This window comes from Empidonax traillii, unplaced genomic scaffold, assembly GCF_003031625.1.
Source record: "Empidonax traillii isolate 1590-97213 ecotype Southwest subspecies unplaced genomic scaffold, ASM303162v1 scaffold235:size1242204, whole genome shotgun sequence".
NCBI classification, from domain to species: domain Eukaryota; kingdom Metazoa; phylum Chordata; class Aves; order Passeriformes; family Tyrannidae; genus Empidonax; species Empidonax traillii.
This window is the reverse complement of record NW_020955428.1, coordinates 845,577-872,496: the sequence shown is the minus strand read 5'-3', so window position 1 is coordinate 872,496 and position 26,920 is coordinate 845,577. Positions and strand designations below refer to the sequence as shown.

The 26,920-nt window shown below is 36.4% G+C and overlaps 1 protein-coding gene across 1 annotated transcript in view; it reads right to left on the bottom strand.

The window, feature by feature from the left end:
* Positions 1-1,552: 1,552 nt before the first annotated feature.
* The window catches only part of UTRN (utrophin), a 374,661-nt gene continuing 349,293 nt past the window's right edge, over positions 1,553-26,920 (bottom strand). The window contains exons 67-75 of the mRNA XM_027888221.1: positions 26,008-26,046; positions 25,700-25,765; positions 22,365-22,430; positions 15,603-15,761; positions 15,007-15,250; positions 8,647-8,755; positions 7,096-7,182; positions 5,131-5,153; positions 1,553-3,486 (exon numbers count right to left, since the gene is read on the bottom strand). Of these exons, the coding sequence (XP_027744022.1) occupies positions 3,478-3,486; positions 5,131-5,153; positions 7,096-7,182; positions 8,647-8,755; positions 15,007-15,250; positions 15,603-15,761; positions 22,365-22,430; positions 25,700-25,765; positions 26,008-26,046 (802 nt within the window). The 3' untranslated portion in view covers positions 1,553-3,477. The remainder of the gene's footprint in view (positions 3,487-5,130; positions 5,154-7,095; positions 7,183-8,646; positions 8,756-15,006; positions 15,251-15,602; positions 15,762-22,364; positions 22,431-25,699; positions 25,766-26,007; positions 26,047-26,920) is intronic.

Here is a 26,920-nt window from a genome sequence, read left to right as displayed (position 1 = left end):
CTTCTCTGGCCTGACAAAATAACAGCGTTAAGAGGGTGGTTAGTGAGTAAAGGAAAAGGCTGCGTGGAGAAGTGAGGGAGTGCTTACCATTGTGTTGTGCATTGAGGACCAGAAGTGGTCATGCTCTCTTCCTGTGCCCTTCCCCAACACCCTTGAGAAAAGCCCTATGGCAAGCTGGTGAAAAGTGGGTGTCATTCTGTTTCCCCTGACAAGGACCGGCACCTTCATGGCACAGTACTAAAGCTTGCTTTTTAATCTGAGAGTACCTTCTGCACAGGTGAAAGCATTACAGAGCTCTGGCACAGACTACCTTAGCAATCAGGATACTGAATGGAACTTGTAGATATAAGCACAAAGTCAGGCCCTGGTAGTGACCCATACGCCACTTCTGCTGCCTTCACCTCTACAGACACATAATTAAAATGCTTACTTTTTAAAATCACAGATTGTATGGTTTAATACTCTCCTTAATACAGCAGTCTCCTTCACTTTGACACATTTTTCTAAATACAAAACTTAATATATTGCTATTTCTACAATGAAATTCCTTGTTAACTGATGAATCACTTAAATACCATGCGAAAAACATGATCTTTCCCTACAACCTCTTTGTTAGGCACCCTTTCACAAACTGAGGGAAAAGGTCATTACTTTGACACTTATGTTTGACATTTGTTGGAATTTAAAAAAAAAAAAAACTAACAAAAAATGAAAATAGTGCCAACTATTACTATAAGGAAACAGAATGGTTAGGGTTTTGTTCTTTTTTTCTCCTTTACACATAGTAATTCTAACACAGCTATTGACACAATTTGCATTAATGCCAATACCTAAAATCAGCACTTAGTAGGAAGTATTTTCTGACGCTGTGTATTATAAAGTATATAATATAAAAGTATTACCTAATGCAATGCTTCAGCTGAGCATGCTGACTGAATACCACCAACACCTGAAGACTAATTCACAGTTCTCATATTTGACAGGGCTTCATACATTATTGCTGTTTTGTAATACATATATATAACATTTTAAAAATAAAAGCAGTCTGCTTCTCAGTGATCAAATTTACTACCTATCATGAAACTGAGAAGGATTCCAGACTAAATCACTAAAGATGGAAAACTGGAGAAAATATGCAAGATATATGGAGAAAAAACACTGCTAAATGTCATTTATATAAATGCAAACTATACTGAGAAAAAGCTAGCATATAGAAATTGACTATCACAGCACTCCCACGTTAATCTTCAGAATGAAATTTTCAGCATGCAGCAATGAGATGTGCTATCCTCGAAGACCTCAAAACTTGGAAGAAGTCCATACTTTTTCTCATGTTACTGCAATATATATCTTTTATTTATTATTGTCTCAGAGGAAGAATGTTACAATGTAGTGTTTGAAGCAGCATTTACTTGGCAGCAGAGGACAAAGGATTGCATACAAACACAGGCAGAAAAACAACTTTATACATAACCTCATATTCAGAACAAAAATAAATCCCACCAAATTCACTACTGAGTTCTTTTTATACTTATGTTGGGGAATATGTTTCAGGATTCTTTGCCTAGAGAATAATGTAGCTTGATAAAAAAAAAGTACTTTGCAGAGAACAGAATATAAAGCTATTTCCAATACTACTTATGAAGATAGGTCTGAGGTAGAAAGGTGGTCATGGCTTTCCTCTTCTGTAAAATGTGGGGTTTTTTCTTTTCAGAATAACTACACTACATTTTAATAACTGAAGCATTTATAGGAGCCAGATTCTTCTCTTCCCACCTTGACAATTTTGCTCCACTCACTTGAGAGTAATATTTAGCATTTCTACTGAGCTTTTCAGACACTAACTAAGCAAGTCCTACATCACCTTTGGGAGTTAAGTACTATCATCCCCATTTTACAGATGGGAAAACAGAGGCAGAGTGGTTAAATAATTTGTGAAAGGGTTCAGAAAGAACTGGCACTGGTGCCAACACTAGAGGGTGGTCAACACTGTGCCTCACTCCTTGAGCAGCAGCAGTCTAGGAGTGAATACTGTGGGTACAGGACAGTCTAGTTGGCAAAACTTCACAAAAACACTAGAAACTCCTGACCTGCCGTTTTAATGTCCTCTAGCATTTTTCAGTAGCAGTAGAGAATTTACAACTCTTTCAACACCATTTTGAGATAGTTTTCTTTTTCCTTCAATACTTAAGAACAACACAGTTTTGTTTCTCTCTACTAAACATGAAAGATATTGCATGCAGTTTTACCAATTAAAGGTATGTCCTGGAATTAAAGCAAGTGTCCATGCAGCATTGTAAACTGTGAAGGCATTAAAATCACTTAGGATAATTTTAAAACTAGAGATCAGCTGATCAGTGACATAACTTTCCCATAATTATCCTTACCAAAAGTACATAAATAAATGATTTCAAAGATAAGGATGATCTGCAAGATTACAATGCCAAATGATAATATCTAAGTGCATTGCAGTTTTGGAGAAAGTTCCATTGCTAATAGTATTGGAAAGGGCTTTCTAAATGTCTCTTCATTTACAAGAGGCAGACAAAAGAAGGGTATCTCACAGAAATGAGCTTTACTTCATAGACTGTAAATTCCAAAACTTGAAGCAAGTTTGGCACAGCAGGGAACAGCAAAGCTTTATCTCTGAACAAATTTGGGAAAGATTACACTAACTTAGATCTTACTAAAACCAACTTAAGCTATCATCTAAGTCCTCTTTTTAGCTATCTCCTGATTAAAAGTAAAGTAAGGCTTAAAAAAATAATCCTCCGTATGGAGTGTGTTGGCTGAAAGTAACTAAAAGAAAGTTAAAATACCATTTCGGTACACAAGAATGATGATTATGACTTGAAATGAGAGTTTACCTTGTTTAATTGAATTAAAATACTGTAGCTTGCATTCAAAGGCAGTTTTTGTTAACCAGTAAAAATAATGCAGATTATGGGAACTTCATATGTCAATGCTGAAAATAATACAAGGATATTTTCTGAAATCTGTGTGGTCACATGGTTAGCATATAAATAATCAGTACAGAATATTACATGTGTGAGAATTTAACTAAGAGAACTTTACAATGCAAAAGCAAAGAGCTGAAAGGAATGTATAAACGTAACATTTTGCTCCAAACTCCTTATGCAGTTCTCTTTACGATTATCAAAAAGAACGTATATAAAGCCCCTGCCCCTTTTTTCCCTGGCTGTATATTTATACAAATCAGTGACAAATATTCCACTGCTCATTAATTTACAGTTGCATAGAGAGGGAAGAAGGAAAAAAAAAGATACTATAAAAACAACATCCTCATCTTTGGGTATTCAGTGTTTTACTATTTCAAGTCGAACACGCAGTCAGAGCAAACAGCATGTTCCAGGGTCCCATGCAGCCTTCTGATGAAGTGGAACTCGCGGTTGGCAGTTTGTAGAAAAGGGCTGTTCTGCACATCAGGAAGCACTGGTTGACGTCCAAATGAACACTTCACATTGCCTGTCATGATGAGAAACAACCAGGTCAGTACCATGTTAGGTAGAGAAACCTCTACTCTGGGCTCATTCAGATAAGGACTGTGATGCCATCTCACAAAACCTCTGTATTTTAAAAATTTAGATGTATTGGCCCAAGACTGAGCAAATCACTGAGGCATACAGTTAAAAGAAATCTAATTTTACAATATTGCAGTGTTTAAAATTCTTGTTGAGTGAGGCCCAGAGGACGTTAGTCTGCACAGCAGTAAATATGACTTAGAAACTCTCTTCTGCACCCACGTGAAGAAAAAAGTTTAGGTAAACTACTGTCCTATCTGAAGTCTAAGTCAAAAATGGAGATTATACAGATTCTGAATTTGGACTTGGCCCCTTCAAATGTCAAACTTATTTCTAGGCTCTTGTTTCAGGATTCTACTCCTGAACAGACAAATGTGCTCTAATGGTTGGGAAGGGTAGATTCTCAGAGAGATCGTGTGGGACACACGCAGTATCCAAAAAAAAAATAAAAAATAATAATAAAAAAAAAATTCTAATGTTTTTCAAGGGAGATAGCTTTCAGTGTTATCAGTCAATAAGACTATCTCTGTGCTTGCTTAGAGGAAGGATTTCTGAAAAAAATCCCCAAACTAGCTTAATTCACTAACTTATCAAGAGACTGAAACAGAAAGTCTGAGTTAACCAAGTGCAGGGCCTGATTCATCTCATTCTCTCTAGGAATTCTGGTTTTGGAGGACAATCCTACTATCCCAGATTCTGCAATTCAAGAAAGTTTTTTACAAAAAATTTTTCTGAATTTTTAGATATTCATTTTGGAACGGTCTGATCTTGCAAAAAGTGGATTAATGGACAAGGTGGAGCAATTTGGGGGAGTAAATAGACTTTCTCCCAACCACTTAATTCTTCTGAAGTCGCACACAGCAATTTGTAGTAGTTTAAAAGTATTATTTAACAACAAAACTTTGAAAGAACTCTGCAATGATGCAAGATTATCTTCTGTCATACATGGGTTCCAATAGCAACCTAAACCTATAGCAAGTGTTTTTCCTATTTCAGTTACTTATAATAGCAATTTAGCTGATCATTCATACCAGTCATATTTTCAAGATCAAGTACCTAAATACTAGGTTGTTTTCCACAATTTTGTGAACTCTGAAAGCAGCCAGATTTCTGCTTTGGGTTTGTGAAGTGGTTGCCTATTGGGAGAAGGCAGCTTAATCTAATGCCTGAAGTGCTATGTGGCTCCTGATTCTTGTCCACTGGTGCCCATGGGTCCTGAAACTGGACCTATGGGCACCAGGGCACAAGTACATATGGATGTCTTTGCAAAAACCAGCTTTGATCTTGCAAATTGATGCTGTTTTGGAACTAATTAGTCCTGATAAATGCAAGCTGATTCCATCTGGTCAGCAATGTAGAACTGCACACCATAGTACCTTTGTTAATAATGCCTAATCTAGCAGAAGTTTTCTATTACCTTTGTTATGCTAGAATGTGGCCTTCCTGTTTTATCAGTCTAGCTTCCAAATAGATGTCTAGGGAAAAATATAGAAAAAACCCCACCCCAGCCACTTTGCCTTAACAGAACATTGCCACTTGCTTTTCTCTGTTTCCAATGACTATGCAGCTATGTAACAATGTCTCATACCTGTGGTCTGCCAGTGAAACTTGCTGCAAATGAAAAAAAAAAAAAGTTAGAAATTTACTTGCATCTGCATCTTGACAGTTTAAAAACAAAGCCATTATCAGGAAAATATGTACTGTAGAAGAACAAAATTACTCAAAAAGACTAAACATTTAACTAGAAATGTGTTGTAGTGGATGATACCTAACTTTCCTCACAAATTTAATCTACTTTTAATTTATAGCATTATAAATACGTAGATAACATGAATTTTCCTGTGTTCTTAAGGGAGTTGATTCGGAGAGATGCCCTCCTTGATCTGCCCTTGTCAACAGAGTGCATCTCATGAGAGAAGTGGAGATTGACGGTCATCTTGGCCACAACAACCACGAAGTGATAGGAGTTTAAAATCTGTGTTGACAGGAGGAAAAGTGACAGCAAAACCTCAACTCTGAACATGAGAAGAGCAGACTTCAGGCTGATCAGGGAATTAGTAAGCAAGGTTCCCTGGGAAAATGTTCTTCCAGGTGCTGGAGTCTGTCAGTCCTGGTCACTTTTCAAACATCACCTCCTAAGGGCACAGGAGCAACAATTTCCAAATATCGGAAGTCAAGCAGGCGAGGCAGAAGATCCCTGGCTGAGCAGGAGTCTTTTCTTGGAAATATGGCAAAAGAGGAAAGTGTATGTCCAGTGGAAGCAAAGTCAAGTAACATGGGAAGAATTCAGAGATGCTGCTTGCTGCTATAAGGAGAAAATTTGTGTGGTCAAACTGGAGTTGAAGCTGCCAGAAATGTGAGGGGCAATAAAAAGAGTTTTTTCAAGTATATTAATAGCAATAGGTGGTATAGAAATATCATTGCCTGTTACAGGATGAGGATGGTCAACTCCCAAACAGGGAGAGAGACAAGGCAGAGGTGTTCAACACTTTCTTTGCCTCTGTATTCAACACAGGTGATGGACCAAGGGGGTTTCAGTGTCCTGAGCTGGAGGACCATGACTGTGAGAATGACCAGCTCCCAGCTGATGATCAAACTGTGTGGGATCAGCTGCTCCAGCTGGATCCCTATAAATCTATGGGCCCTAATGGAATTCATCACAGAATTCTTAAAGAGCTGGCTGATGTCATCGAAAAACCTCCCTCAATGATTTTTGAGCTGTCTTGGGAATCCAGGGAGGCCACAGCTGACTGGAAGCTGGCCAGTGTTGTCATGATTTTCAAGAAGGGAGAGAAGGAGGACCCTGGAAACTACAGGCCTGTTAGTCTCATTTCAGTGCCTGGTAAAGTCATGGAGAAGATTATTCTGGGAGGTATTCTGGGAGGAAAAACACCTGAAAGACAACACAGTCATTGGTCACAGCCAGCAAGGCCTTATGAATGTCCTGCTTATCAAACCTGATTTCCTACTATGACAAGGTAACCCACCTAGTTGATCAAGAGAAGCCAGCTGATGTATTCTTTTTGGATTTCAGTCTCTCACAGGATCTTTCTGGACAAAATGTCCAGCACACAGCTGGATAACCACATCATGTCGTGGGTGAGCAACTGGCTCGTGGGTCAAACACAGTGGGTAACAGTGAATGGGGGAACATCAGACTGGTGACCTGTCACTAGCGGAGTTCCACAGGGCTCAATGTTAGGCCCTGTGCTCTTCAGCATCTTCATAAATTACTTGGACACAGGAATGAAAGGGATACAAAGTAAGTTTGCAGATGACACAAAACTGGAGGAGCTGGAAATTCTATATTGAGCTATAGGCTTTTCTTATAGTGAATCGCTTCCACTTTAAACAAGAACATTTGTTTACTTACCTTCAGAAATAGTGTCTACTGAGGAATTTTAAAAAACAGAATTATGTAACTTGCATATCTTGACTAGAAATCTCATTAGAGATTTTTTTTTCCTATTGAATACTGCAAGAACGACATTTTTACTTCAAAAGACACCTCAAATTCCATACTATTCTCAGAGACATGTTTTGTTAAACTTACAGCAGCAAGCTGGAAATGTGTTGTTGATTTGCTCCATAACATCTGTTAGATCTGTGTTGGTATCATGAGGTGGAACTAACAAGTCATCTGCAGATATGACAACAAAAAAATTAATTTTGTAACACAAGGAGAAAAAAAAAAAGGATCACAACATTCCAAAAGGCGATCTCACCCAACCTTCCAGTTAAATGCACCTTTATATTTCAAGGGAAAACACTACCTGAAACCTTTGTAATGTGCAGGAACTGTCATTGATAATTGCCAGCCCTGAGAGAAGAGGTGAAAGTTACATTTTGATTTGCAGCACAACTTTTATTAAAGCTTAACCATTGCATTCAAGATTTAACTACAAGAAGCTCCCAAGAAAAAAACACTATATTAAAATTTATAGTTGAAATAAATAAAATGTTTATAAGATGAGGGAGTTAAACTCAGCTGCTCAGTTATAATTCTGTTCCATTTTCAGATGATTTGTCATGTAACTTTCTGAGTAAATACACCATCCTTCTCCTGAAAACCCCCCAACATGTATCTTTTAGATGGTACCAGCTGTCTGAAAGAAGTGTACCAGCCATTTCACTAGTGCTAAAATCTTCTTTGTCATTTCTTTGTAAAATGCTGCTTAAAATTAGCCAAGAGAATGGTTAGGGAATGTAATTGGTTTTGCTCCTGGAAGTCTTATTAGACAGCATCTCTCATAAATCTACCACTGCATGATATCACACCCAAAGAAGCTCCATGTTTTTACAGACAAAGTAAAAACGTATGTCAATGCTGAATGAAAAATTTCCAGTGTACAAGAGAATACTTTCTCTGTTTTCCACAGAAATACTTCTTAATCTATAACTCCAAGGCCTAGAAACATAAAAAGGAGGCAATTGCACCAAAGATAACTTGAGAAAAGTCTTCTAATTTTCCCCCTAATTTTGAGCATTCAATAGTCTGTAGTTATTTCTGATAACTCCCAGTGAAATTACTGAGTTCTGATATTGAAGAATTTAAAATAATCTTTCAAGAGATAAATCCCTTCATGTCCAGAGGGTATACCATAAATACTGAGTAATTTCTAAAGATGTGAAGCCTTTGGGAGTAGGAATATCAAAATACCAGGATAAAGAGAGGTTACATATGATTTTTTAAAAGCATACAGAAGCACAGATTTTACGTGATTTGGACATTTGTTCCTGGATCTGACAGATTACTTGGATCCATTTGTGTACTGTAGGACAAACAGCTGTTGGTCATTTCAGTCCAATGAAGTCTGGTTCCCTTTTCAGTGAGGATGGATTTGCCCAGTAAATTTACTTCGTCAAAATGGATGGGACCAAGGAGTTTACCAACAAAAATCAGTAATCCAGAGTCACATGGATTCCTTTGATACCACAGCTGTTTGCAAATGTGGGGAAGCAACAGCTCCAGCTGCATGGAGCAGAAGCATCACAAGATCAGTTCCTTTTCATTTATAAACCTTTTGAGAAGATACCAACAAACTTATTTTGTAGTCATCTGGAGACCCATGATTGGGTCACATTGTCTGATCAAAGCACTTACCTGTCTGATGAAACTGTGAGCTTGTGTCCTGCTCAAGTGAGTAGCCGAGGGCAGAGTGCTGGGGCGAAGCACAGGGAGAGGAGCCATTAACCCGGGAGTCTGACTCGGGCTACAAAAAAGACAATAAGACACAAATTTAGATTATTGCATCCACAGAAGTTAAGTGTTAAGTGTATGGAGCCATCTTGCTCCTTTCCTTTTTTGTGTGCTCTTTATTTTTTGTTCTCCAAGCTGGCTTAGGTCTATATAACCGTTACGACAGGAAAAAAAACACAAACAACCAAGAACTTGTTAAAAGAAAATTTAGACTTAAGTACAGTTCTTATGAGACTCCAGTTGATGGTCTTGATACAAACAATGTTCTGTTGCAAGTATGCATCACAGAAATACAACGTAATGTACAACCCACACAGTTTGCCAAGGCGCTCTGTCCAGCTCCGCAGAAAGACTACACAGTAGGATTACTGGGGTTGTATTTATATGTATGGATATGTACATCCACATACACAAGGGACATTCAGTTGAGGTCCCCTAAGAAGCTTTACAAGGATGACTAGTCATGCTTACAAACAACTGTTCCATTATGAACAGTTTTCTAAAACTCCAGAATCAAGTGAAGACTCAAGACAGATTCAAAACAACTTTGCTAAATCTAAAAAGCCATCACTCTTGCTGACACTGTTTCTCAAGAGTGTGGAAGACACCAAATTCGCAGGAAAAGCTGTACTATGTAGTCTCCTGAAAATTACAAGTAGGAACCTATTTACTTTGAAAACAAGCTTTTCAGGACTCTTAAATTCACTTGAAGAACAAAACACCTAAATTTTGTATTACATTTAGCTGTAACCATGTATGTGCTTCAGATGACATGTAAGTATAAATATATGGACACACAAATAGAACCTCTTCCCTATAACAACTTAACTATAGGAAAAGACCTTGTTCAGGCATTTTTTTCCTTTTTTTTCCTTCTTTCTGGTAAAAAAAAAAAATCCTTTAAGTAAGAGAGTAGTAATACAATATCTGAGCTCCAGAAGTGCTTGTTCTGAAAAACACAGATATAGGAGAAACAGTATTTACATCTGAGGTGGATGTAGCTGAAATGGTTGCCGTTATCATTTATCTTTTTGATTGCAGATCCACAAATAACTTCTAAACAGCTTAAAGAGCAGATTATGTAAGTAAAACTACCGAAAGCAGATACTGAAGTAATAAAAAAAGTAATTGCTTTTAAGATTTTTTTTTGAAATTGAGTAAGTACCTGGAACAGCTATGAAACTCAATGCAAAGAGTTAAAATACAGAATGGCTGTTAATTTGTGCACAAGTTTTCTTTGCACCTCACAGCCTTAATTGCAATACTCCATTTTTTGAGATAACTTACAGTTTAACACAAAAATCTTCAACAAAAGGTTGCTGAAGAATGAAATATACTTTTTCTTCCACAGACAGTAGTTAGAAGGAAATGTTCCCTTGAGCACCCAAACCTCTTTTTTCTCCTCTAAATCTCATTTCTTTCAGCATAATAGTACAAAGTACCAGCTTTGACTAAAAGAATAAAGCAAGAAATATTGCTCTGCATAGAAGACAAAGCAAAATGAAAATGTTTTACTGTCAAGATACTTCTATGAACAGTGAATTACTATCAAGTAGCTAAGTAATTTGCTACTCAGCATCAGGCTTCAATCCAGCTACAGAGTCTAGGTACAAGGAGTGTGGTGATTTTAAATCAGCAAAGCCTGGGGTAAGTAACCCCAGGCAATTCTGTACAGCCAGAAACCACTGTTCAAGATGATGTTAGAAATATAATGGCAAAGAGATGAAGCAAATTGTTCAAGGGTTAAGAGTCACTTCAGTACAGAACAATGAAGCTAACACCACCTTGCTCACTCCACAAACAGATGAACAGAGAGAATGTGAATCATTCAAAATGCAAACTTGCACCTGGATTGGATCTCCATCCCTCTTCAAGCAGTAACTACGGATTGTGCAAAGATGACTGAGAGTGAATGAAGAGAGAAGATCTGTGTTGGATATACAAAACTGCAGCACAGCAACACATAGACTAGATCAAGGATAGTGAGGTTCTGCAAAGTCAGCATTAACTAGGATGGAAAGGAAATGCTTACAAACTCAGGTGATGAGTTAGTGAAGGCACCATTTAGGAGTACTATTGCAAATGACAAAAAAACCCACTGCAGAGCATTAAGGGCTCAGGTGGATAAACTGAGAGAAAACAAAACATACTTGGAATACCTTACATTAATGTACCATATATTGCTGCAGCAGCCAGAATGAAATATTGCAGTTGGATTTAAAAACAAGACAAAACCCACAAAAAACACCATCTCCTCCTAATCAGAGGGAAATGTCTCATTATTTAATTTTCATTTAAATACAATGATAAATGTTACGCTACATATTTCCAGTGACTGCAATAACAAGAAAAGCCAAAACAAACCAAACCTTTCTTCTTAAAAATTCAGAACAATACAATTAAGCAGCTGAAGAGTGGGGTTTGGAGCAGAAAGGGAAGGTTTGTGGTAGTGGTATAATAATCAGGTACCGGAAAATGTTAAATGCAAAATAGTTGAGAATAAAGCTTGAATGTATTTACATGATTTAAAGATTTTACTGGTAGAGAACCTGAAAAAAAAATCCTGTAGAAGATCATGTTCTACTTAATCCCAATTGCATAACACCTACAAAATATGAGCAATTCCATCATCAACCCACTTCAGACATCATGAAGTTAACATATTCTTATTCAAAACAACTCAGCAGACAACCCTTAAGCCAGAAAACGAAAGCAAATAGCCCTCCTTTTTACAATATGCCTGCTGCTGCTCTTGAAAGGAATAAAAGTGGAGATACTGGGCATGCCTCTATAGGGATGAGGGGAAAGTTTCCATCTCCAGGCTCAGGGAGTTTTCAAACATCTTTTTAGGCAAAACCAAATAAAGATATGAAAGGATAGATAAGTTCTTCTCTGGAAAACTCCAAAATTGGGGGATTTTTCTGTATTTACAGCAGTTTTTAAAGCATTTCAAAGGAGATATTAATTTTAACCAGTTTTGATCTACACTGCCTTATTTCACTGTGCCCCCTGATGATGTCTTTCCCAAAGAAGAGCCTGAAGTGCTCTGTGGCTTACTGGGTAGTTAAGACATACCTGCTCTTTCCTTGTCTTTTGTTGTTTTTGGTAAAATCCAAACTGAACTCCAAAATCCCCAACCTGAATCACAGGGAACCTCAAAATGCCAATTTCCCTACCACACTCATTACAGAAGTTTCTTCTTGCTCCAGACTTATTCTCCCAGCTACAAAAGAAAAAAAAAAAACAACTCTCCTCTGCTTTTCTGATAAAGCTGCTCTGCTTTCAGTTGGAGAAGGAGTTGATGTCCCTATTTACTCTCTCAAAGTCTGATCATATAGCTGTTGACAGATGATTTTAGCTCCCATTAACTTCAATACCAAATCCAATACGAAACCTCTATTCAGTAGCTCAGAAAAGCTACTGATTGGATAAAAATCCAAACAGACTTTAAATGCCCTTCATAATAGGTCTCATTTTGACTTTGCAAATGCAGTATCTATAAAGGCTGAAGAATGAAAAATGAAAATGGGTTCTTTGTTTATTCTCTGTCTGATTAACATGTTGGTATCAAAGCTGTTACATGCCAGTTCTGTTTCACCTTCCTCTTTGGCACTCTAATCAATCAGGCAGACAAAAATGACAACATTCTGTGACAGCTACCAATCCTTTGGGCTTGCTAAAATAAAAATAGTATGGTAACCTCGAAACTGTGACCTGAAGTAGACAAATGTGCAGTGAGGATGCATGCATATTTCTGCTAAAGGTGCTCTCTAAAGAATGTCCTAGAATGCTCTCATCTAGATTAAACAGTTACTTCATGAAAGTTTTTAAGTTTCACTAGCTCTCCACCCAAATATCTGTGCGTAGATAGACTTGCTCTAATCTTTTGGAGAAAAGAAGTCCCAGTATTTTTTACTTAGTGGCAAGTTATTAACCCTAACAACAGTCAAGAAGCTGAGTGGAAAACATAAATGAAGAAGTTTGCTGTTGATAGAAGAGATAAAGAACAATTTCTTTGTCATGGCTGGCATTTCATGCCATATTTCTAGGGCAGTTGTGTCCATTAATACTAGTAATTTCAGAGTTGTTATATATTTGGACATAGGGACTTATGAGTATCTTTCATGCGAATCATCCATCTCATTAATAGGAAGAGGTGTTCCTTATATCCACTAAAAATAATTGGGACAGTCATTAAAAGCAAAAGAAACAAATAAATATACTGAGAACCTCAGCTAGCTTCTGGTAAAATCCTTCCCCGAGCACTGAAAGTGATAAAGGCTTTCATAGACAGTAGTGGCCTAGCTGACAGAACAACAAACATGCTGAGGAGTGGTCATTTTTTTCAGAAAGGCAGCACTAGTGGAATTCAGTGCCATTTCATAATTAATGTCAAAATAAAGAAATTTAAAAGAACATTACTAAAATTTTTAATTATTTATAATTTCTAAATCTCCATCAGGGGAGTAGTTTCAACATCCTGGAAACAGCTTGCAAAATATCTGCTAAATATAGTAAGGATACAGGTAGTAAGGCATATTGAAAAGTCAGAGATATACATTATAAAAGCAATAATGCAGACCTTCTCAAATTTGACTTCGTACCCTCCACTTTATTAAATGACAGAGGAGAAACAGGAAGACCTTTGAAAATAGCACTTGGAACAATCAGAAGTACAGCATGATTCCCACAGAGAATTCCATGAGAAATATTGAAAAAGGTCATCTCTGTTCTACTTTACCCTATCTGAAACCAAAATCTGCAGAATGCCTAGAAAATTCCAAAGACAGAAATTATAAGAGGAAACTACTGCCTCTTCTCCCACCCACTTTATCACAACACACATGTATACCCTAAAGGTCTTACTAAGAATGTTACAAGGATTACAAAATTGTAAGATCATCCACAGCTACATTAGGAAAAAAAAAGTTTTAAAGTGTGAACAAGTTTCTGCTTTAATCACAAAGCTGAAAGTGACTGTGGGTTTGGCATAACTTCTATGTTTCTATTCAATATCTGTTTCTTATAAGATTTTAAACCCTTCTCTGAAAGGCCTAGTATTGGCCTCAAGATCTCAAGATCTCAAGATCCTGACTTCATGAATTATTGTTAACAGTTGCACCAGTTTTTATCTTTCCTGTTAAATATTTAAGCTACTCAAATGATATTAAAGATGCTAGAATAACAGTAGCAAAAAAAAAATAAAAAATTACTCTGCTAAAGGGGTAGGGAAGCCATTGGAACAAATGCATCTTAATCCTATTCAGCCAAAACAACCTAGAGAAAATGACAGTCAGCCAGTGAAACAAACAATAAATACTATAATCCCTGTAATGAGAGTATCATCTACAGCAGGAACTTAGGCCATTTTGATATCTGGCTTATGCAATCTGTTTCTTGGCTTAGTTAAATCCTCTACTACATACAGCCAGTCAACTGACTCATGGAAGGCAGGAATTATTTCCCTTACTGTACTCTTACCCAAGTGCAATGATTAGTTAGGAGAAAACATTCATACAAATGTATCTTCATCATTCAAGTGTCCACACATGATATAGTATAAATTAACATCTCTAACAACACAAGGTATATGTTGCTGCTGTTATTTTTATACTCTAGATGTGCATGTGCTGACTTCAAAAGCAATCAATATTCCTTCTCCCTAGAAAGACACCCTACAATCTCCAGCATTTGCTAAAAGGCTCTTACCTCCAGCATTTACTTGTGCACAAGAACATTTTGCTGCAGGGTATTGGTCTAAACATGCAAGCTCAAGAGGAATTGGATTTTTAATGTAATGTAATGCTCCTTTGCATTTCAGAGATATCTTTGGCCATCTGTCTCTGGCATGCTAAGAGAGGTTTGAGTGACTAATAGTGACGACAAATTAACAAATTAATTAAGGAAAGATGAGAAAACCGAAGTCAAACACAGGGTGCGAATGGCACCATTACTTGGACTAGGGTACATATTTTCTTCCTGTGCTTTTCAATTAATTAAAACCTATTGCTCTTGCTCTTGTTACTCTCAGTGTTTCATAATTTACCTTGATCACTCCAGCACTTGTAATCATTTTGTGCTCATTTGACTTTCACCATGGCTTAAACTAGAGGGTAGGGAAAAACATCTCTTCATGTTAGAAACAATTGATTGCAACAGACCAAGAGTGTATGGTTAAAACATCTGCAGAAAAAGCAATGCCTTTGCTCCTCCAAGAAATCTGTCATACAGCAACACAGAGGAAAGACATCAGTGTACAAGTACCTGCTCAAGTAGCTGCCGTAGCCGGTGAAGCTGAGACTCCAATTGTTTATTGTGATCTTCCAATATCTGCATCCTTGCTTCCAGGCGACCTTTATGTTGCCTCAGGAGTTTAGCTTCAGCAATGAGCTCGGCATCTTCAGAAGCATGCTGAGGTAACACAACAGAATCAGGAGGTGATGCAAGAGGGTTTATTCCTCTCCGAAGATGTTGCTCCTTTAGTTGCTCATATTCTATCTGCAGACTCCTGGTATATTCAAAAGAGTAAGAGAATGATGACTTGATCAAGTAAACTAAAATAAAAAAACTTCTTTTATCAAATGATGCTATCACCTTCAACTAACAACACAAACAGCTCATACAAAGACAATGTCTTGAGTTGTGGTTTATGAGGGAGAAAAAAAGGCAATGAAGTAGAACTAAATTATTTCTTCTTCTTCTTCTACTTAACAGAACCAGGCTATGCACAACATATGCCTTGACTGGTGTTTTTTTGCTAAAATCATTACTCCTAGGTCTTTCACATCTCCATGCAATACATGCATGGCTCGAAAAACAATGAAGTGACAATTCAGACACCAGTAGAATGATTATGAGACCTTTGCTCTTCCTCAAGGTCAGCAATGATACGCTCCAATTCTCCTCGCTCTTCCTTCTCCACTGATTTAAGTATCTGAGCAGGACTCTGTGGCTGACTCACAGGTGACTCTCCTCCCAGCGTCTGACAATACTGCTGGATAAGGGCATGTTCATCCTCTCTGAAACAGTAAAACAACTCAGATAAAGACACAGCAGTAAAACATTTATTATGTGAGCAAACATCTCTGTCAAACTGAGAGATTTGGTTTGTTTATGAAAAAGGACTAAGAGAGAAGGAATTAAGCCTAAAAAACATACTGAAAGAAAACCGTATAAATACACAATGTACAGGAAAAAAGATTTATGTGTAGTAGTGTAAAAGATCAGTTTGGTTAAATGTATGCAAAAAGAACAAATGCTGCTGGTGGTTTAAGAAATTGAAAACAAGAATCAGAAATAATAAAAACAAAAGACGATGATTTGAAATGCCTTAAAAGTAAATAAAACAAACTATCCGCTAGATCCTTTTTTTTTAAACCATAAATAGGTGACATTTTTAATATTTTTGAGGAGATAATGTTGGTGTGTTCAATCTAGCTAAGAAAATTAGAGAAAAAACATCCCCACAAAATTCTCCAAGAAGTCAAAAGCAATGAATCATAAAATATCTAGTTAACACTGTGCGCTGCACAAAGGGACTGACAATGCTTCAAAAATAATGCTCCAGGTTTTGAATTAGCACTATATTTTCAATTTTTCTCCCCCTGTTTTGATACACACATACAATACCTTGAAATTCTGCATGGGCAGTAGATCTCCTCCTTACAGATTCAGGGATAGAAGTAAACTATAATACTGTCCTCCTCCTGAGTCGCATGAAATTACCTCATGGTACGGAGATACGGAAGTTCTGACACTTTCAATTATGCTTTAACATCCAAGTGAATTGGGTTTCGTATAGATGTGTCTTACTTCCCTACTTGCTGGCTTTTCTCCATAAATAAAGTCAGATGGATAGAAAGTGAAGGAAACCACGTCTTAAAACCATTTTGCTTGCTTGCTTACTCAAAAAGGATGAATCAACAGCAGAAAAACATATACTATTCATATCTTTTAAGAGAGAAACTGCTGCAAGAGTATGAACGCTGAAGAAAACCCTTCTTACAACTACCTTCTTTGCTTGATTACAAACCAAAGACTGCATAACCTATGAAACCTGGAAGTATTGTCCCTACATACTTTACCCTAAAGATCTCCTACAGTTAAAGCATGGTCAACAACAGAGAGACACACATGGGCAGTATGCATACACACGTTCAGATACCATTTAGAAAAGAACCTTTTTTATATTAAAAATACTTCCTGTGCTAACCTTTCTCCTCCTACTGATGGAAAGTCGCAGATATGAATTCTGCAGCTAACTGACTATGGAATGAAAAGTAACCTTAAGGACTGTCTTTGAAAGCACATGCAAAGAATAGGAAGTTCACTATATGCAAAGCATTTATTTTCCAAATAAAAGTATAATGGAGTTTTTCAAGAGGCTTTTTACAATTTCCTGTTGGTCAATTTAACATCTTCCATCACCGAAGATCCAAATGTACAGTCTCATTTGAATGATAAAAACAGTTATTTAGAAAAGTATACCCTGGAAGACACGGCAGGTGTTTCTGTGGCAAGAAATAATCTAGAAATAAATCCGTGTACAAGTAAAACATATTAGATGTTTTAAATGCCATGCATGTGGATTGGGTGTTTTCTCAGCAATAAATTTGAACTCTTGGGGCAAAAGGAGAAAATATGTGACAGGAACAAATGAGAGTTGCATACATACTGTTTTGTAATGGAAGACCCTATTTTACCCTGCTGAAATAAGATTTTTTGGTAGCTCAGTATATCAATATCCATTTAACAGCATCATCAGTATTAAAAGCAAGACAGAATAACTAAAGATTTAAAACATACCAATTCCTCTTGGAATCTTGTCTCTCTTGGAAGAGTACTTCTATCACTCAGTGAAACGATTTGGTTCTTTATAGTACTGCTAAAGACAAACTTTTACTGAAGATCCTGTGGTGGAACACCACCAAATTATTTCTTCATAAGGATAACTATTCACTATCTACTCAAAGCTATCATGGGGTCTTCCATTTTACAACTTGACATTGAAAATTTAGACTATTACAATCAAAAAATGTACTTCAAGTAGCACTCTGCCCTGACAAAAAAATTCAAACAAAAAAACCCCAGCCTGTGAGAGTTCTACCCACGGGACTAGGAACCTAATTATTAAGTTTTGCTTTTAAAAATGACTAGAAAGTTCAATGAAAATAATGTCTATTCACTTATTTCTTATCTGTCTTGGCTGTAGTCAGTACTACACTCGAGAAGAAATGACAATATGAATCTTCCCTACAAATAAATAAATCTAACAAATTTTTCATTAAGTATATCTATATAATTTAAATACAATTGGGGTTATATGTGTATTTAAGTCTTTCAAAATAATTAGAGATATCCAACAGTGTTAGCTGAAAAAGAAATGTAACAGTGCTCTTTCTTTTTTTCCCCCTTACCTACAAAAAAGATAAGGCCTCTAACTGCTTTCTCTTCTTCAGCACTTAAGTGATCTCAGGGATTTTCATCATCACTCACTATTATTTTACATTAGTCTACTTAAAACTAAAACAAAGGCTATTGCAGTTAATGGATTTTGGATCGGATCCCAATGTGATAATAAAAACCTAATGGTACTTATCCACCCTTTAGCCATCCTGACAAAAAAACCCTACTCTTTATAACTAAATTTTTACCAAAGTGATGTAACATCTCTGTGGGCTTCCAACTCTGCCACACAGCCCTGCAAAATATGCAGAACGTCCTCACTGTGACCAAAACAGCCATAGTAATCCAAGAGTGCTGGCAATTCAATGTCACATCTTCAGCGAGCACAGAAACATAAAGCAGGCTAGTGAGAGAACACAGCTTTATCATCCAGACTTCAGAACACTGTTTACATGTTAATTTAAGTGATACTGTGTAACTACACATAACAGCCTTCTTTTGTGCAAGGGTGTTGATGATGTCAGGAAAGGTTCACTTGATGTAGTTTAGTCTAGCTATTTTAATTAGGCATCAAAAAGCTGTTGCCTACATTTTAAAATTACAAATTAGTTTATAAACAAATATATAAGTCATCTAAAATGGATCTTTTTAAAAATAGACCTCTGTAAAGCTGGATTTATTATATTTATTCAAATTTGTTAAATCTGAAATTCTGACAAAATTTTGCATTAGGTGTAACCTCATTTTTAAATGAAACTTATAAAACCCCTTAAAAAAAGAAAGAGTTTACCAGAAAGAGTAAATCACTAGATACTTTTGACTGTATTATGATCCAGCAGGTGAGATTGAAACAACTAAATACAGATAATTTTATATTTTGGTCTCACAGTTATTTAGTTCAGAAAAAAATTCATCTCCCTCCTCTCCCACTGGTTCAGAGTCTCAGAAAATATACTGTACAGGTTGCAAATATTGATTGCTCTTTTTTTAGGCATCACACGTTGCAAATGACAGCAGGCTTTTTCACAGGATGGAGGAAGCATTTGACAAAAGACGTCTTCTGAAGGAAAAGTGTATTTTTACCATGTGTTCTACAGCTCTGGTCTGTCTTGAAAAATTACTAGCTCAAAAAACCAGAACCTTGAACTTGCATCAACTAACCTTGTGATTATAATTATATATAATTATTCATTAGCAGCACAGGAGTCCAAGGACAGGGCTTCAAATGACCAACAGCATAAGGTCATTGTTCTATGCCAGGCAAATACTTTCATTTTGAGAATCTGGGACTCTGTTCTGTAGAAGTGGTAGAAGATGGCAATCAGCAATCAAAACAAAAGTATCAAGTCACAATGAACTCCTCACTCTTTCTTGGTGGTTATTCTACTGAAAACCCTGTGTGCTTTGAGAAAAAACTAGAAGTACACACAGTCCTTCGATAGTAGAGGTTGCAGTTCATTTTCTGCATTTCACCATAGTAAAAAGCAGCAAACAAGACATCCCAGAACGTCAAACTTGAAAGAAGTAGATCTCAAAGAAAAAAAACACCCCAACAAAGAAGTCCAGGGAAAACAGCCTTTGAAATATCCTCTTCTCTTTGTGGATATTTTTTTCAAGAGGTCTATTCCAACACATGCATTATGCATAGAGGAAGCAAGAGGCAAATAAAGCTGCATGTAACTTCCCTTTTATCAGCCTATGCTGTGGAAAGAAAAATTCAGATCTCCTCACTGTCACTTTTTGTCAGTGCATTATTTTACCTAAGAAAACTGATTGCTAAATTGGATTTGAGATAGCAAAATGTGGCTATATTTGAACTTACTTAATTGACAGCTTTCATTTTTGCTCTAACTCTCATATTAAGCACCATGCACTCTGGTCTAAATAAAGTGTACCTTGAATTGTGATGCTATGAGAAATACTAGAATAAGGCTGAAGAAGGTACTCCAAAGTGCTTTGTCTTTAATTTACTTGTTCTTCTCCTAAGAATTATCTTTGAAGAGCGATTTCTTAATCAAATGGCATGTCGCAAAACATTCCTGAAAAAATTCATTATGTTTATGCAGAAGTTCTCTTATTCAAATGTAGATGACTTCTTACATCTTTAAAGCATGAAGAATGTTAAAAGGATTGTTGATGAACTTGTGAACCTGACAAGACCAAAGCAGAAACTTTCAGTATCAAGTGGAACTCTATCTCCATTTTGGGTTCACAGTAAACTGAAAGACTCTTTATGACCAATAAAAATAAGATCACAAAACATAACTCCAATTACGAGAGGCAAAGAATTTGATTTCCAAAATAGTAATCATTTTCTGAATGTTTGAAACAACACTGTAAAAGCTATATTGTAAAATTATAATCCTAAATTCCCCAATGTTTCAACAACTTCTGATCCAAACTGGGATACCACCTTCACAGTTTTGTAGATTCCTGGAAAAATTTCTTCATCAAAAGGGCTGTCAAGTGTTGGAACAGGCTGCCCATGGAAGTGGTTGAGTCACCACTGAGGTATTTAAAAGATATATATGTGGCACTTAAGGCCATGGTTTAGTGGTGGACTTGGCAGATGTGTGGTTTACAGTTGGACTAATGATCTTAAAGGCCTTTTCCAACCTAAATGATTCTATGACAGTAGCTTAAACTTTAAACCACAGGCCTTCAGGATTTTGAGTACTTCAGCATTTACGCCTTAATGAAAGCATAGATCTGCAAATAAAACAGAAGGTGCTGCTGGGTACAAAGTTACTTTCTTGTCAATATTTTGTTTGTGTAACAGTCCCCTTTTGACGACAGGACTGAGACCCAAATTCAGCGGTCCCTCTCGCATGTTGATACACAAACTCTCTATGTTAATTCTTTTCCTAAAATAAAGGCAATTTTTATAGATGAGCAAGGAAATTGCATTAAAAAACAACAGGTGATTTGCCAGTAAAAATGAAGCATATTCATCCCCCTTTTACTATTGGGATGAGTGGTTGTTTAGTCTTTGTGTATGAGTAGGCTCATTAATTGCAAAATACACAACTCAAGTGTATGAGCATTTAGCTGCCTTCAAGTTTTCAGCTTTCCTGCCAAATGACAGTTTGTTTGCTCTTTTTTTTTTTTGGAAGGGAAATCAGAAGAGAATATTTTGGCTGCATTTCTCTCACTGGTAAGTATGCCAATGACAGAAACACATGAAAAAAGTTCACATTAAAAAAGTTATTTGGTATGCAAAGAGAGTTAATTAATCGGGGAAAAGAAAACATTTAAAGGGAGTCACGTGCTTCTTTGAATCAAAGTATTTTAAATCTCAAACTGTTAGTACACTCAGGGGTAGAATAATTAATTATTAGATTTTATTATTTATAATAATTTCATTATTAGATTTTAAAACAGTAAATGAAAGTATTACTGAGACCAATAGCGTTTTCTAACTAAAGCTGAAGAAGAACAACTTTGGTTTCCTATTTAAAAATGCTGATGGTATTTGTTACTAATTTAGACAAGGCAGTCTTACTACACTGATTTAAATAACCGAACTGATGATACAGGGAGGTTAAAATATTTGTATATTTTTACATTGAAAAAAGTTGTACTTAATTTATCAGCAATTCAAGGGGTTCTACACCTTCCAGATTCATCAATGCATTTCAATGAAGGTTTTTACAATAAAAGTGACAGACAATTCAAAAAAAAGAAAACAGTGTTGATAAAATCAACATAGGACTATGCCTATATCCCTAGGTATAGAGAGATGAATCATCAGCCAGCAAACTGAAATATAAACAGGAAGTAGCAAGACTCTTTGGGCTCTGCAAAATTTTCAAAATACGGATGCTTTTTTATTTTAATAAGAAAGTTGTCTTAGGGGCTTAGCAAAAGCTTTGGACCCACTCCATTGTCCAACATAGAAGGATTTCTTTTCTTTTATACTATGGTAAAAGCAGAAAAGGATTACAAACTAGAACCTATAGAGCTGTGGCTTTTTACCAGTCATGTGAAATATCCCTACTTTTGAAGCAGAATGGCTGACAAATGTAGAGTTCCTGTACATAAACAAGTGAACATCACCAATTTCTACAACAGGTGCTGGGAATTAAATTTATGCAGGCATTCTTGGGGTCATACTTATTAGCTGCTTTCACTGGAACCAAGTCCTGTGTTAGAACTTATGAAGATTTATACCACATAACCGAAGTTGCTGGCAGTCTTAATAAGTTTGAGTTACTTACACACTTCCTGTGGTGGAACTGCTGTCCATGAGGAAGGAGCCATTGGTCCTTTCCATCTGCGCAAGCCTGAAAGGAAAGACCACACCTTTCAGAGAACATGCTGCACAATTTAAATAGAAGCAGTAGGAAGATCAAGTCTGCTTGGAAACAGCTCAGATATGGCCATCTTTGTATACATGATTAAAAATAATCTCCTAGATTTTGTGACAAAGACCTAAAATCCAGAGGACTCTTATGAGAAACTTGCATTATGATTAATTAATTCTACTTGCCAAACAATGAAAAAAAAGTTTATTTTCCATCTCTAGTATAATTATCATTAGCATTACCAAAACTCTCGTGGTAAAATTAGTTAAAGAGATGTTTTTGCAGATGGTTTTCTCTTTGAATTTTATAAAGCCAGACTAACAAAAGAGGATGAATACTTTCTAAATATAGCACATACAACATCTGAAATTATACTTGGCAAATAATATCACACTGTGGACAGACAAGTCCTGGAAAACAACACAAAAAGCAGTGTAATTGCAGGGAGTCATTGCCTATAGTTCCTCATTTTGGAAGGAATTTATCTAAGAAGACTACATTATTGGACTGTAGAAATTTTCTACCTATTGAAGTTTCCAGGAAACAGATACCTTATGTACATAAGACACATACATAAAAATCTAGGAACACTCAATGCTCTGCACATATATTTAACTGCACCAAATACAGCTATTTCCTTTACTATAAAGATATCCTAATTTCACATATATTTTTGCAAGTGCATTAGACATTATTCTTCAAACTTCTTTTTGAAAGCAGTGTGCAAGGCCCTAAAGAATTGAGAACTCTGGTGTTTTAATATGCAGAAAGTTTGCCCATCTGTTCATTTGTTACTGTTCCTCAGGGTTGAAGAAGAATAAATTAAAGCCACAGAGGATGACATTGTCTCATCCCACCATGGTTTGGATGGGACATTGTGTTCAAACACCTCCCCCAAAGGGAAAGACAAGCTCCAAAGTGACCAGAGATAATCAGATCATCTCTGCTCTGGGGCATCTCAAAAAGATCTACTTCACAGTGAGCAACATGCTTACAATCACCTTTATATTGCTGCATAGCTCAGCATCTTCAAATCTTTGATGAAACAATCTTAGAAATTAATCTTCATAGGCCTTTTGTCAGATAGGGAAGTAGTCCAACCCCCAGTATTTTTCAGAGCTGGGAGCCTGACCTGAATCTCTTAGTGAGTAATAGATATCCCAACTCACAAATGCAGATTCTATCATTATCATCATGTTTACCATCTCCATCATTAATGAGGATTTGCTATGAAACCAGCAGATGGCCCTAATCAGGGAGCAGAGGGAGACAGGGAAGGGACTCGAGTTGCAGAGCCTTCAAGGCACGATACAAACTGAAAGCTGAGGAAGGAAATTAGAAGCAACTCAGAGGGGATGCAGCACAACAAAACAGGGAGATGGTACCCCCAGGTATATCCCCAGATAGGGGACTTTGTTAGCAGAAAATTGGGAATTGAATGTTCTTCAATCAGTGACAGTGAAGCCTTAATACACTATTTCTGATGGGCGCTGTCTTATTAGGGAAGCCCTGATATTATTCCTTTAAAGAAGGTTAACTGAAAAGATCAGAACAATTAAAAAGATTTACTAGTTTATATGTAAAACACACATAACAGATCCAGCTAGAAAGGACAAAATAAAAATTACATGAAAGACACAGAATTATGTCTTCTCTTTTTTAAGAGAAGAAAAACAGTTCTGAGTAGTTTTAGATAGATTACTTATGTAGTATTCAGTATTAAGTTTGTAATTTTGATAACCCATGTCTGCACTTAGCAGGTACACATTTAGCTTTGTATCCTCAAAGAGCCTTGATTAGTGTATGGCCCACCTTCAGCTACTCTAATCCAAAGCAGAACTTGTAAAAGCTGAGGTACAGGAGAAATAGAACAGGTATTGGACCTAGGGTCTCCCTTGATCCTAATGCGAGTCCAGAATATGAGCTTTATCAGGGCACAAAAAGTCATAGTATTGTGGCACCAAGGGCTGAAAAAAGGACATAAGGAGACAAAAAATTCTCACAGAAAAGTGTAATTTATTTGGTCCAGGGATTTTAACTGATTAAAGCATGGCTGAAGTTAGAGATTCAAAGAAACGTTGGGTGATCTATATGAATTACATGTTCCAAATAACTGAAAAGCACTACAATGACATTGCATGTCATTGTGCTATACTACCAGTGCAAGATGAAAATATTCACTGTTGGGGGAATAAAAAAACTAGGCTGACTGTGGGTAGCCCTTCAGCCCTATTTCTTTTTCTCCTGCTGCAAAGATCATATGTAGTGTATAGTAGGTATTTAAGAAACTGCTCTGAAGCTTTCTTATGGTGCTCATAAATAAGAATGCAGTTAACTGAACTTTTAGTCAAAAAGCTGAAAAAGTTAACATTGTTTATTAGTTGTACAGATCAGATACAACAAGAAAAATACCAAAAGAAAAGCCTAGTCAATTCCCATGGTACTTGTTTTTGAGAGGGTACCTCTGGTTAGTGCTTCACCATCATCACATCCCTAATTCAGGATGAGAGGAAATGGCCTCAAGTTGTGCCAGGGGAAGTTTAGATTAGCTATTACAAAAATTTCTTCCATGAAAAAGAGGTCATCCTCTCAGGAAGTGTCTTTGGCAACTGGGGACATGGTTTAATGGTGCACATGGTTGTGCTGGGTTAACAGTTGGACTTGACTATTTTAGAGGTCTTTTCCAACCTTATTGATTCTGTGATTCACCTTACAGCTGTGAATGTACAGAAGAGAGTTCAACAAAACACAGAAACATTGAGATGGACTTGGCATAATAGCTACCTTATCACAAAAGGACTAGGGTGATCCCACAAAAGCAAGAATAATAAACATCTGCAATTATTATATGCCCTGCTAAAAGTCAACAGCAGTGGATAGTGTTAACCTGTCACAGCAGAAAACAAAAGCTTGGATCTAAAATTCTACTGGGAAAACTATACATCCACCAAGTTTGGTTTATTTCAAAGGTTAAAAATGAAGAAACAAACCAAAAATGGTACATTCTAAGAAATAATACAATTCTGCAACATTTTCAATTCTGTATGAGAGATGATAGATTTAACACATTTATGTTACATCTAATATGACTGCAATCAGAAGCTAATGATTTTAAAATATTTTACTTACTTTAGGTACAGAGAATTATATCTTTTTAATACATTATATCCAACCAGTAGTGCATATTAAAAACTGCAGGAATCAATCACAAAATACAATGTACTTGTGAGAAACTGTGCCTCCCTTACCTAGTAGCATACTGCTCTATCCTGGAGTGTGTGTCATCATGAAACAGCTGTGGAGACTGGGAAGGACTAGTTTAAAAATAATAATAAAACAATTAGTGATGTCTAAAGCAACTCACAATACAGACAATATTATTTTTAAATTAAGTTAGACAGATGACAAATAAATAAATTCACAATATTCCCAACAGCGTTATTGCTTTGGGTTAGTCATGCCCTATAGTTCATGCACATCAGATTAGTTGCAACTGAGCTAAAAGAAAACAATCAGCATATTAGGCTTTCCAGACAAAGGGGTTCTGCGTACTCACTCATATTGCTCTGGCCACATACTGATGAGAGTGATAGGACTGTAAGGAAGACACAAAAAAAAAAAAAAAGAAAAAAAGAGAGAGAAAAAGAATGAAACTATGAAACAACTGTAGTTTCATTTAAGCAAGAGAAAGCTGGAGAAACACAAAATATTTTGACCAGCAACCCACCCAGATTATTTCCATCAGCAACAATTAATAAAGAAAAGAAACAGCAACAGATACTGCCATGTATCACAGAGGGACAGAAGACTGACTTACATACTTTGTTTTGTTAAATAGAAATCAATTTAAGAAAAATCCAAATCAGAGGTATTGATTGAACTGCAGTTCATAAACTATAATCATCTCATTTAAATTCTGCTCAAGTGCTGGATCTTTCATCTTAAACTAACTAAATATGACTAGAAAAAATGTGGTGGAAAAAATACTGCCAATAAAAAACCCACTCTATAAGTCACAGTTATCAATGCTTATTTTCCTTATGCATAAAAATAATCAGAGATAAATACATATTATAATAAATTCTCACACTTGAGTAACTATATAGGATTTTTTATTGTAATATTTTTATTAAAAACAATGTATTACTGAGTTTTGCCACCTGCAGGGCAGAGAACCAATACCAACAGTTTTCTCAGCACGGTGCTGGCAATTTATCTGTATATTTCCCACACGACTGGACCAAAAGAGTTTTACCCTGACCTGTGATTACAGTTTTGACATTCCAATCTCTGTCAGCATTGGCAAACTTTCATCACACCGAAGTAGCTTTGTTTTCCTGTATTGGTGGCAGCTTAAGATTGCCCCAGTGGGTAACATTTTAACACTTGAAGGTGTATTGTTTCCTTAGAAGCCAGGCCATCAATACTACCAGTTTTCAGATTACTTCCTCCTGTTTCTTAAACTGCTA